General features: G+C 33.1%; 1 protein-coding gene across 1 annotated transcript; it reads right to left on the bottom strand.

The window, feature by feature from the left end:
• Nucleotides 1-4,726: 4,726 nt before the first annotated feature.
• On the bottom strand, nucleotides 4,727-8,449 carry LOC148210050 (uncharacterized). The gene is made up of 3 exons (XM_088126824.1): nucleotides 7,742-8,449; nucleotides 5,171-5,660; nucleotides 4,727-5,051 (listed from the first exon to the last, which is right to left on the bottom strand). Exons 1-3 carry the CDS (start codon nucleotides 8,380-8,382, stop codon nucleotides 4,905-4,907), a joined length of 1,278 nt encoding a protein of 425 aa, XP_087982950.1. The 5' UTR covers nucleotides 8,383-8,449; the 3' UTR covers nucleotides 4,727-4,904.
• Nucleotides 8,450-13,911: the final 5,462 nt, after the last annotated feature.

Raw genomic sequence — 13,911 nt, 5'->3', positions numbered from 1 at the left:
ATGAAGTATCGGATTAGTACTTAAATGGACAACACTAAGATTATCACACCAAATGATAGGCAATCGCGGCAACGTAACGAATTCAGATGCAGCAGTAGTAAGACAACGATACTCAGCTTTTGTGCTAGAATGAAAAATAATGGACTGTTTCTTAGAGCCCCACGTGATTAGGTTATCACCAAAGAAAACACAGAAACCCGAAGTAGACTTATGATCATCTGGATGAGATGCCCAATCAGCATCAACAAATCCATGCAGAGATAAATCAGGAGGACGAGTAAAAAATAGAACATGATTAATAGTCCCCTTAAGATATCGCAAAATGCGTTTGACAAATTCCTAATGAATGACAGTTGGGGAGAGCATAAACTGACATGCTTTATTGACACTGTAAGAAATCTCCGACCGAGTGAGAGTGACATATTCCAAGACGCCAACAACACTTTTGTATAAGTGCACATCATGAAAATACTGACCATGTCTAGCAGAAAGTAAAAGACCACTCATCATGGGAGTGGAAATAGGCTTTGCCTCAGCCATTTTTGTTCGATGCAAAAGGTTCGAAATATATTTGGATTGAGTGAGCAGCATACCTCTAGTAGATGGACAGGACACCTTTATTTCCATAAAGTAATTCAACGTCCTGAAGTCTTCAAGAGCAAACTTAGCATTCAAGCTTGAAATAAGCTTTGTAATCTCAACTGAAGAACTGCCCGTAATTATAATATCGTCAACATAAACAAGTATGTAGCAACAATGAGTGGAAGAGCAATGTACCAGTAAGAAAGGATTAGCTCGAGAATTAACAAATCCTAGAGAATTAAAAAATTAACTCAGTCGTTCGAACCACGCAGGATGGGCTTGCTTAAGGCCATAAAGAGCCTTGCGATGTCAACAAACAAGAGGAGATGATCCAGATATCTGGAAACCTTCTGGTTAATCCATAAAAACAGAATCAGTAAGTATACCATGGAGAAAGCATTATTTATGTCAATTTAACGAATACTCCACCCATGAGCAAGAGCCAACGTGAGAAGAACACAGATGGTGATAGGCTTCACAACAAGACTAAATGTCTCAGTGTAGTCAATACTCGGAGATTGATGAAATCCCTTGGCAACAAGGTGAGCTTTGTACCGGGCAATCAAACCATTCAAATTCTGTTTTATTTTGAAGACCCATTTGCAGCCCAAAACCTTCTTATCATAAGGTTTAGCAATAATGTCCCATGTACCATTCCGAATTAAGGCATCATATTCTTCTTGCATAGCACATCTCCAATGCTCACATCTTAAAGCTTCTTTGACAGAGGGAGGTTACGTTTAACATAATTCATTGAAATGACATTGGGTCAAAAAATTCTATTCTTACTTCGAGTAATCATCGAATGCAAATTAGAAGAAGCCGATCGCAATAATAGAAGGTATAGTCTCAATAGAGGAATCATCAACTACACAACCAGTAGATACAGAGGTGGGAGGTTCAGGCAAAGGAGTAGGGGAAGTAGGTATTGGAAGTAAAGTAGCTGGTATTGGAGGGGCAGAAACATAGGGCCAAAATCAGAGTTTGTGGAGGAAGGGATATCTGTATTTAGAGGAGAGTGGATAGTAGAAGGTGAAATAGGAGATGGAGAACTACTAAGAGAAGAGGTAGATAATAAAGGAACATTAGGCATAGTTTGAGAAATATTGGAAGGGGGAATAGAGGCTATAGAAGATTTGGCAAAAGGGGAGGAAGATTCATCAAACAATACATGTCTTAAAATGAATAAACGACCATCAAGAGGCACTTATAACCTTTGTGCATATTACTATAGCAAAGAAAAATGCACGGACAAGAACGAAAGTCAAGCTTATGGGAATTATAAGGACGTAAACAGGGATAACACTTACATCCAAAAGTCTTCAAGGAAGAACAGTTGGGCGATTGGCCAAAGAGGTTCTCCAAGGGACTCATATCATGAAGAGCAGTTGGTAACCTGTTGATGAGATAAACAACAATAGAAAAGGCATCATCCCAAAATTCAAGTTGTTGTGTTTGGTGCCCTTAGCTCGTGTATTTGTAATTAATGAACAAATTATTTTTTATTCAATAAAGAGTTATCTTATTATTTATTTGCATTACTCGTATTCCAATAAAATAAGATCCAAGTTTATTTAATGTAACTGGAACAGTATATATTGATATACAATATATATTTAATATACATTGTGTATATTTTATATATAATATATATACAGTATATATTCGATATACAAGTGAATAATGTTCCAGTAATAACCTAAATGGTCTATAGTACATGGATAAGATTGTGTACCTTATCTTGATAACACTATGGATACAACCCACTTTGTAATAGTTACAAACGACTCTATCCAGGTCGTTCATGTGGAGACATATAAGTGGGGGTATCTTATACAATGAGTTTGTATAAGATCGGACTGCAAAATAATTAATCGTTAGTTAAAACATCGTAAACTAACTACATTAATATTTCATAGGATGACCAGGTAACTCGATCTTAATCCTGAGCGAGTTATGGACTCCTGCCTATAAGGGATCGTCCTTTGATTTGTATGGGTGAGAGTGGCCCGGGTTGCCGACTCAATAATTCTACTATTTTGGGGATGACACCGAATGGGGAGCTAGAAACATAAATACGCAAGATGAAATTCACTCATTCTCAACTTTAGGGTAAGAGTATGAGTATTCCCTTAAACTCCGACTCTCAGACTTGAACAAGGGCTCTGCCCTCTCACTGGCCCGAGAGGGACTTCTGTTTAATAGTCGGACAATTAATAGGTTGTTCATTAGAGGAGTAGTGGTACTTAAGGTGAAAGAGGTAACTCAGGGGTAAAACGATAATTTGACCCAATTGAAGTTACGAACACTCGTGAAAGATTGACTCATTGTCAATGGTCAATTTCCATGGATACAAAATATTCTAGTGAGCAGAGTGCAACTGCGGGTCTTTAGTGGAGTAATCCACAATTAATGAATGTTGGTTAATTTGGTTAATGAGTTTAATCAATTAACCTCGTATCGTTGGAGCTTTTGATTTGTAGGTCCATTAAGTCCCCTACTAGCTCTTAAAGGATAGTTAGGAACATTTAGGGCTCGTTTGGTTGGAAATTCGAATTCTGTTTTTTTGTTTTTCAGATTCACTGAATCAAATGGATTCAGCGAATAGGCGTTTGGCAGAATTTTTGATATTCGTTTTTGAAAACTGTTTTTGGATTCTGTGATCCAAACCGTAGAAATTCTGAAAACGACTCTTTTATGTTTTCAGTGTTTTCATATTCAAATTTTAAATTTTTAAGATGCAGAATTACATTAAAAAGATAAAAACTTTGATAAAATATATTACTCATATCATAAACTCATTTTATGCTTGTTAAAATTGAAACATGTAAAATATATGTATTCTAAATTATATAACCTTGTAAAATAATATAAGTTTAGATTACTTCCTATCATAAACTCATTTTAATTAATATAAGTTTAGATTAAATTAAAATTTAGTTTGTAACTACTTCTAGTTTACAAATATATTTCTAAACAAATATTGAGCAATTTTTTAAATTGAGATATTTAATTACCAAATCTGCTACCAAACACATATCTGAAAACAAAGAATACAACTCTGATGAAAATCCATTGTTTTCAAATTTCTGTTTTCTGATTGAACAAATAAAATCTCACGTGAGTTGGATTCATATTAAAAACTATAGATTAAAATAAATGTGCATGAGATACGCATTGAAACTATAGGGGGTGAGATGAGAGAAATATATTTGAATTTGATTTAAATATAGGTTACTTTTCCCACACTTAGGTGTCAGTTATATTCATTTTTCTTGCAAATTGTGGGAAAAGTAAACTTAGGTGTAAAATTCAATTACATATTGTACACTAAATCTATATTGTTATGACAGTTACTATATTTGAATCCACTTCTACAATAAATCTAGTAAATAAGTCACCAATTTTTTAAATACCCTGAAAATGGATTATAGTACGATGATTGTTGTAATTTCACCATTAAATTTTTAATTGTTGCAATTTAACCCTTAAACTTGTATAAGTGTAAAAATTAGACCCCTAAACTTTCATAATTGAAAAAATTCACACCTAAATTTTACATTTTAAAAATTAAATTCTAAAAAACAAATCCATTTTAACCCTCTGTAAATACACGAAAACATTTCAATTTCCAGTACCAATTTCAATTTCTATTTTCGGAGGGGTTGTTGGATCATGGAAGATAAAAAGCCATTTTTTATGGCTCACAGTCTTTGTTTTGACGTTTAGAACATATTGGAGACAATTATTTTAACCAGTTAGAAAATATGCCTGACTTTCCTCTCATATTGACATTAGTAGGTTTCATGTGTTAGAAATTTCAAAGTCAAATTAATACAATAAACAAACTAGTCCTCACCTCAATTCTAAGAATCTCATTTCATGTTCAAGGCTAAAATTGAACATACACCATAAACAAAAGTCAAGTCATTTATACAAATATTTACAACATTCCAGCCACAGCTCCAACACAATATTAGATACAATATATTGAGATAAACATAATACTCATTATTCTAAAACAGAAACAAAACAGAATGGATGTATGACGCAGCCAAAGTTTAAAATTTCGACATGTTGATGGGTCTGATGCTGGATCGTTCCCATGTCGACGATGTCGTCGCCTTTTTGTAACTATCAAAAGAATGTGGCCAACCTTCTTATATTAACACAATACTCATTTATAACTATCAAAAGTGTATGAATACACACAACCGTGCAGACCACAGTCAGTTAAAAAGCCACACTACAGTAACTTAATTCTTCCTAATTTTGGTGGCTGTGTAAGAGTAAAAAGTCAGATAAGGAAAATCTACAGTGAGTTACTTTCTGGCCAGAAGCTTCTTTGGAAGGTTGTCCAGAGGGGTAGACTTGAGGAGGAAAAGCCTGGCTGCCCTCTCTTGCAAAGTACCTCCACATTTTAACCCTCTTGCTTGCAGTTCACTCTTTAGCCTTTCCAATCCAACAACCTGTTGATAATTAAGCCAAAATTATTTACTATTTTATTATGAGAATTATAATGCTACAAAGACGTTAAAACCGTTGGGGGTATGGGAAAATTATAATTGAACTTGTTGAGCATACATACCTCCATTTCTGCAGCAGAACTAAAATCATCAAAATTCAGTGTTGCTTCTTCTGAATTGCATCTACTTGCAGCTGTTTCTTTGGTATCAATCAACTTGGACACTGGAGAGCCATTTGATAAATCTTCAATAGTTTCACCAATATTTGGACCTGACGTGTCTTGACGGTTTTCTGAGTTTACAATTGCAACCTCGTCAGCATCCTGTTTTACAGCCTCAATTTCTTGATCGGCAGAAACAGCAACAGCCTCTGCACAAGGTACATCTGCCATGTCTTTTTCTTCCTCGGAACCGCTTTCGCACGAGGCTCCACCAGAAACGTCGCCTTGTTTACCACAGCTAACAGAGTCTGAGCTCCCTTCGGTGCCATTGTTTAAATCAGGTTGACAACCACTGTTCAAGATGACTGATTTCTCGCTTTCCTCTTCATTATCAATGTCATCCTCATCCGAATCATCGCTGTCACTTTCACCCAATTTCCTCTTGCCCATCCTGGCAAACAAAAATATATGGCACAAAGCTAATAAGAAAATACTCAGTTAATATATGGGGAATGTATATATTTAAGTTCTCCCGTTCCTAAAAATTCTTCAATACTTGACAAATAGAAGACAGTGATGGTATTGCTAAATTATCTCATTTTTTAAATGTTTGAGAACTGCAATAAAATTTGTTTCCAAGGAACTTTTCAGCTTGTGTTATCCCAATTTATAATCTCTCTTTCCCATCCTCACAAACAAAAAATAACTCAACATTTTAAAGAACATGCCTATTTTCAAATTTCTCTTTCAGTAAGGTTCAGCCACCACATAACTTCTAATATAACAGAGTTTTCTAATTCAACCACCTTAGCAGTGCCACATAGGACGTTTCAATCTCTTCTTTTCAGTAATCCAAATAAATTACAAATTGAGCAAATAAATTATCAGGGAAAGAAATATGAAGAAGCAATTGAGGAAATCAAAGAACAAATAAATAAAATGTTGAAGATTATAGTCTTCTCGCCTAAAGTTACAAATTGTAGTCTTCACTTCTCAATGGAGTTTTTTGGCATGCAACTCTTCAGCATGGGTTATATAGGAAGGAAGCTCCAATGCAAAGGAAATTCATGGGCTGGATGTAGATATTTCAAAAGGAATTTGAGGGGGCAAGTTCAACAGAAAACTATAAAAAGGGGTGATTAAAAGGAAAGTCATGCGAAAGGAAGCAAAAAAGAGAGTAATTACAAGTTTTTTTTTTTCAATAAACCATGCTTTCATTGAGAAGAAATGAGAACACATACCAAAGGCGCAAAGCAGCCCAAAGACAAGAGGCATACAAAAAAACAGCCCACCAACAGAGTCTGAAGGCTAACTATAAAGGACCCCAATTCAAAGAAATAAGACTTAAAGAGTAAGAACACAATTCCTTAGTACCTGATTCCCAAACAGAGGCATTAAACCTAGCGATAGGCCACAGTGCCACACCATTTTCGGAGCCCTCTTGTGATCCTTGAAAATCCTATTGTTCCTAACCAAAGACCCCAAATCACCGCAAGAAGAACCCGCCTACCAAAGTATTTGGTCATTGTAACAGACTCACCAAAGGTAGGATTATGAATAACTTCCTCCATCGTATTTGAGCAAACACTAGGAATGGCTAAACTGAGCTGAAAAACTGAAAGAAACTATCCCAAATAGTTTGAGCGTACTGAGAATTTCACAAGATGTGGTTCAGGTCTTCAGCATCCTTACACAAAATACACCAATACGGCGCCACCCCACCACCACTGAAGAATGCCACAGCACATGGTCCAAGGTTTTCAGTGTTCACTATGCCAACCAAACTTGCCAAATAAATAGTCAAACCTTCTTTAGGATGCTCACCTTCTAAAGCAAGGACAAGGTGGGACACTTTCACAGGAAGACAGATCGTCTAAAAGATGGTAAAACATCTCACAAGAGAACCACCCACAGGAATGGGAGTCCAAAAATGAACATCCCTACCACTTGAACTCACTACCCAATCATCTAACAAAGAGATAAGAAGTACAAGCTTTGTTGCCTCTCTATCGGAAAGGGGCCAACTAAAGCCAAAGGATAAGGAAGAGGAAGAACCCGAAGCAGAAAAGATAAAAAGCATAGCAGCAAGTGGTAAAGACAAGGAAAGCCTATCGCTCAACCAGAAATCCTCCAGAAAAGTGAGAAAAAGGGACTCCCACTTGCAATCTCTATCCAAAAAATTTCTGAATGTGCCTTTTAAACCCCCACTTGAAACCTAATCATAGGGAGGAGATCCATACTTACTAGCAATAACCTTGTGAGTTATGCCACAAAGACTTAGTCTCCTCTCTCCAGAGAGAAGGGCCACAACCATTTTGCCAAGGAGGGCCTTGTTTCGTCGTCTTATGTTACCAATGGCCAAACCATCTAAAGCTATTCGTCTAGACACTACATCCTAACTAACAAAGAAAGTTTCATGCCACAAATTCAATGAAAAACTTTCAGTAATCAAACAATCTAGTAACGCCAGCTAGCAAACTAAAACATAATGGAACACAACAAAGAAAAGCAATAGATAGATAGAATACGAACCAGATCTTGATCTTTTTGGGATCTGCTCCATTTGCTGTCATCAAGCCACAGCCACCCTTCCTTTTCCGATTAGCAGCGTTGATTACAGCATCTCTGACGGATTCCTCGACCTCAGCGACACAACGAGCAGACTCCTCCCTGTACTTGTCGACGTAGATTTGAGCGGCAGAATCCCCAACCCCCTTCTTCCCAACCTTGGCTTTGTTCTTGAGAAACTGGTGGGCGATCTTCTCCAATCTCCTCTCCTCCTCCTCCGCCTTCCACTCCTCCAATCGCTTCTCCGCATTCACATGCCTCAGCCTTCTCCCACTCATATCCCTACACGCGTCGAAATTGTTCGTCTTCTTCTGACCTGCTTTCGTCGCCGCGCCACGCAGCAGCGATCCGAATCCACCCTTGCCTCCGACCAGCCGAAGCAGAAGATGAACGGAAGATGAAGAACAGGATATCACCGAATCCTCGTCGATCTGGCGGACGCCGGTGACCAGACGCTGCCGATTTGGGGGAATTCCAGTGCTCTCGAAGAGACGCTGCTTGAGGGCATGGGCGTCCACGGAAGGGGATTTGAATTTGAGAGCTAGGGTTTTCCCGTCTAACAGCCTCACCAGCAGGTTGAAAATCGGCGTCCCCTGAGCCTCCATTGATGCACAGCGCAGCTTCCCTTCAAATCTGCCTTTTCTTCGATTTTTTGTGATTTTGGACTAACTTCAAAAATCACTTTAAATAATTTTCCGTCAATAACTTGAAACGTGATTTTTCTTTTACCCCTGTTTGGAACTTCTCGAGGGATTTCAAAACCTTTAACGGATTTTGAAATCATTTATGGTGTTTGAATAAATAAAAAAATATAATATTTGAAATTATTTTTTTAAATGATTTCGAATTCTGTTTTTCTTTAAATATTTTTTGTTTGAAATAGGTTCGATTTGTATGGTTTTAAATTTAAATGTAACAAATTCTAATTTTGCCCTGCTTGGTTGAAAAAACTTATTCTCGGACCTTTATTTGTACATCATCGATCAAATTAGTTTCAAAATTTGATTGGTAGGTAGTTTTTCTTTTTCTAATAACTCTAAACTAGCCTTTTTTTTGTCTGCATCACCACAATAATAAAGTTTGATTTTCTATTTTGTTTTTGGTGTTTTTAAGATTCTTTATATTTCAATATTGTTTAGTTCTTTATATGTTTATGTTTTTTGGTATATTCTTCTTCTTTTTTCCTTTTGCTTTTTATTTTTGTGTACTGTATATCATAAAATAACTATGATAAAAATAAAAAGAAACAAATTGTTTTAAATAAATTGAAATAATTTGATTTTAAGAATTTTGTTAGTATTTGAATAAAAAAATTTGTAAGTTTTTTTTTATTTTTAAAATAAAATAATGTTGACAATTTTTAATTTTTGTTAGGTTGATTTGATTAAATTATTTATGTTTTTCCTGGTTGAAATTACTAGTTTATATTAAAATATTATATTATTAATAATATAATATTCTACAAAATATTAAGGGCATAATAGTAAAATTTTATACTGACGAACATCCAAACAATAAATTTTAATTTTAATGATTTATTGGTTCCAAATGTAATTAGGAATTTGAAATCATTCCCATCATTTAAAATCATAGAATTTGAAATCATTTCTAACAAATTTCAAAGGTCAAATGGAGCATTAATGTTTTTTTGCTCAAAAATTAATTTTTAAATCTTTTCGAATTAAATTTCACATTTGTCTATCTATATCGTCTAATCTTCATCTTAAATTTGAAAATGCTCTAAAATTTGTGTCTCCGTCAATTCTTTTCTTTATAAAATTTTCAGTTTAAAAAACATATTTGGTGTCTATACTATGAACTTTAGTTGGTAACGATTTAGTCTTTTTTATTTTTAAATTAGCAACAATTTAGTCCATGAACTTTAACGTAACTATTTAGTTGTTATAGTTTAAGATTTTTAACAATTAATTTTATCAAAATTAAGTATCGATTTTTACTTTATAACGATTTAGTCTTTGTAATTTATAAAGCCCTTCATCCATTTATCTATCTAAATGTATAAGAAATTTAACAAAATGTTTCATAATAGGGACTAAAACATTACAAATTTAAAATTGGTGGACTAAATCGTTACAAGCTAAAGTTGAAGGACTAAATTGTTACTCCAATCGGGACTAAAAATATTTTTCAACCAAATTTTTATAATGTCTCTAAATTTTTTATCCTATATATATTTAAATTTATTTGTCTCTATCATTTTTGTTTTTTCTCTAACTTTTTTTTCTAATTAATTATTTAAAGTTACTCTTAATTATACAAAAATCATTTGAAAATGTTCGTATAACGGTAATATTCACCGGATCGGAAAATATTCGCATGCCGATGTGGAATTTAAGAAATACTTATTTTAGTCATTTGATTGTTAGTTAATATAACAAAAATAATGAGCTTATATTGACCATTCGGATCCTAGTTTTTTTTGTTAGCAAAATTGGCTTGAGGTTTGAAAATTTGTTTTTCTGACATAATTAAACGGCTTTTTCCTAACATTGAGTTGGATTTGAAAAGTAAATTATAAGACTAAGGGGATCGGAGATGGGAGAAGAGGAGGAGCGTCTCTCCGGGAGGAGAGATAAAAGCCGGGCAAAAGAAGATGCAAAACAATTTCCATGTCTCTTAGTTTCTACCATGATAAAGCTAACATAAATTACAATTACATCGTCAAGAAAAATATTGTTGATGCTGGAATTGTAGCCTCCTTGATTCTCCCCAAAATTGTACCAAACTCGATGATGATCATGGGACTGAATACCTGCAAAAATCGAGCTAACTTCAGTCACACAGGTTCCGATGCTTAAATCAGTTATGGGAGAATTACTCACTAAAGTCATTAGGGTATTTTTGCTTACCTCTAGGGTTTAGCCAGTAGTTCTATTCATAAGAATTATGTCTCCTATAACATTCTTGTTGGGTCCATTTAATTCATTGTTATTGGATCACAGGGATTCATGGATATGGGCACCTCAACCAATGTGGTTGACTGATCGTCTCGGTCTTCCCTTCGTTGTTGCGTGGTTGGGCCTCTCTGGTCGGTAGAGGTTCATTTCTTTGGTCGATTCCGATCACGTGTCTTCTATATTATAATTGAAGAACTTATGTTTGGTTCTAACTTCTAACTAGAGATTCCAATACATTGTAGCCAAAAAGCGGAAACCAATTTCCAAGGATAAAATGACATTTCTCATATTATAGAAACAGTCATTTGCGGTGGAACAATGTGGTTGACTGATGTTAAATCTTTATCCTGATTATGGAGAGCAATTAGATTTTTTTATCATAAATAAAGTAGGTTTTAAACTCATAAATTTAAAGGTTCTAAAGTTGATAGATTTTAAATCTTTTATCATAGCATATAGATTTTGTTATCATAAATCGGTTGATAGGTTTTAATTTCATATCTAAAGATCTTAAAGTCGACAGATCTTAAATCTTTATTCTGATTATTAGTAACAGATAGATTTCACATTTTTTTTACCCATTATTAACGTTCTCTCCTATAATACTATGTGCTGCGCTTTAAGAATAATACTTAACAATTTGACATGATAAATATGAAAAAGAAGTATAGAGAAAAAAGTATATGTTTTATGTTTTTGAAGTCTCAAATTAGGCAAGAAAAATGATGAACTAGACTAAACTAAGGCGAGTGGGAGTCTACAATAACAAAGAAAACAAACAAATTTAACAGCAAAGTGGAATTTAGGAGAGAGAAATGGCAACGGTTCTATCCTTCTGCCACGGGGTGTTATGCACATATATATATATACACAAGTAAGAAAGACATTGCACGTGAAATTTCATAGTTTTATTTTAAAGTATATAAATATCGAAACTAATTAAAATGTTAAATTTTTTAATATAATTTAATTATTTTCTCTTATTATATTTACCTCACCAACTTTTTCGTATTTCTTAGGTTTACCTCATAAAACTTAAGTTGTAGTAAATCTCATCACTTGATATAGTTGGTCAATTTAGGGTTCGTTTGGTAACGGTCCTGTTTCTTGTTTCTCGTTTCCAATTTTTTTAAGAAAATTAAGCATTTTACACTTGTTTTTCATTTTTTATGAACATTCTCAAAATTGTATAGAAATTTTGAAGACACGCAAAACAAGTTTCTTCTTTCTTGTTCCTATTTCTAATTTGTTCCAAAACATAAATAAAAATATTGTTTTATCATACTTAATTCTTGAATGTTGGAGTCATGCAATTCATTATTCTTCATTAAAAATGAAGAAATAAGAAACAGGAAACAGGAACACCAAACAAGCCCTTAATGACTATAAAAAATAAGAATCATCGATTACTTGAAAATTTTCCATAAGTAACATACAACAAGCAAGAATATATAAACAATTTAAGACATATACTTAAATGAAGCAAGTATGTCCTCTTTAAGCTTTTTGAATACATTAATATTGTAGGTAAGTAGTCTTCCCTTAAAAAAATACTCAAGTTTTGGTGGATAAAAGAATATTAAATATATTTTTTACAACATGTAGGGGAGGGGGATCGAACTCACAACCTCACTATGTCAAATACCGTTCTGGCTTTGACAAAAAAAAGATATATATATATATATATATAATATTTGGTGAGAGAAAATTTGGGGAAAAAAAAACTCTTTATATAACTGATAAAGAGTTACAAAACCCAGTCATACCTTTTTTGAATTAATCCGCATAAACAATGAAACAAAACTTTACATATTCTAAGTATTGACATTATTAAATAATACAAATTTGAAATTTTATTAAATTGTATGAATAAAGAGAAAACTTTACCTATTATAACTTTTGGCATTATTAAATATAAAAATAAAATTTTGTAGTCCACAATAACAAAAATAATCAACCTTTCACTGTTATTCAATAATTAAGACTCATTGGAAAGTGAGAGTAGAGAAAGGGAGCATTTCGAAAGAGGGTGGAGATGAGAGAGATTTGTATTTAACGGATATAATTGTCCTCAAAATAATAGTTAAAAAATTTAGAATAAAATGACAAAATGAGGAGAAAAAATTTCTCATGCTTTTATACATAGAGAGTAAAAAGTTACAAATATTAAAAGTTTAAAACCGATGAACTCACAAATCAAATCTTTATCCGAGTTGAAATTAGATGGTTTTATTAGGTTTATAAGAAAATTGGACACTCGAGTTCTTTTTGTCTAAGCAAAACGAAAAATTGTATATTTGGTTAGATTTATATTAAAAATTGAAAAATTCGAACCGAATCAAGGTATATATAAAAAGGAAAAAAAAAAACCTAGAAACCGGTTGCCTCAGCATATAAATGTTTTGGAGGAATTGACAATCAAGAAGTTTTAGTTGGTTTTGATAAATGATTCGTAGACAAGAAGTAAGCTGACTAAAGGTTGAGGCTGACGCCAAATTCTTTATCATCCTATATCTTATCATGCAACTTAGGTCATGTTTACTTATCCACAATGAAAATTAATCGTAATGAAATCAATCGAATTGTAATGTTACTTGATGTTGTTTACCAGAAATTTTCTGGAATCGTAATTAAAATGAAATCGGAATCAGATATATAACAATTACTAATATACCTCTTTCTCCTTTTTACTAATTACAAATATATTATGTGATACAATAATAATACATTTTAATTTAATTTATTACTATATTTTTGATAGTAAATATTCTTTATTATAACAATTTATCTAATATTAATACATAATAAATAATTAAAATAAAATTACATTAAATAAAATATTATTAGAACAACCAAACTTTAATATTTATATTATTAAGTTTTATTATTCTAATATTTAAAAGTAATAATATCTATTTAAAAAATTTATTGATATTAATTAATATTAATTTATCATATTATATAGTAAAATCACATCCACTCATAAAAAATTTGAGTATAAATATAGAAGAAATTATAAAAGTATAAAAAAATTAATTAAAAATTGTATGGATCTAATCTATCACACCTCACCACCCAGTTTTACTGTCGCCGTCATCTCGATCCTCTCTGGATATGGATCCTCTACCACCGGTGCGCTCGAGATTTGGAGCGAGAGCGCGAGCGAGAATTATTTTATCACAATTTAATTTTAAATTTAAATTTCAATCATAATTA

Source organism: Momordica charantia (assembly GCF_013281855.1).
Source record: "Momordica charantia cultivar OHB3-1 chromosome 7 unlocalized genomic scaffold, Mcharantia_2.0 BLBB01000007.1, whole genome shotgun sequence".
NCBI classification, from domain to species: Eukaryota; Viridiplantae; Streptophyta; class Magnoliopsida; order Cucurbitales; family Cucurbitaceae; genus Momordica; species Momordica charantia.
The sequence above is the reverse complement of the archived record's forward strand: the minus strand, read 5'-3'. Positions and strand labels throughout refer to the sequence as shown.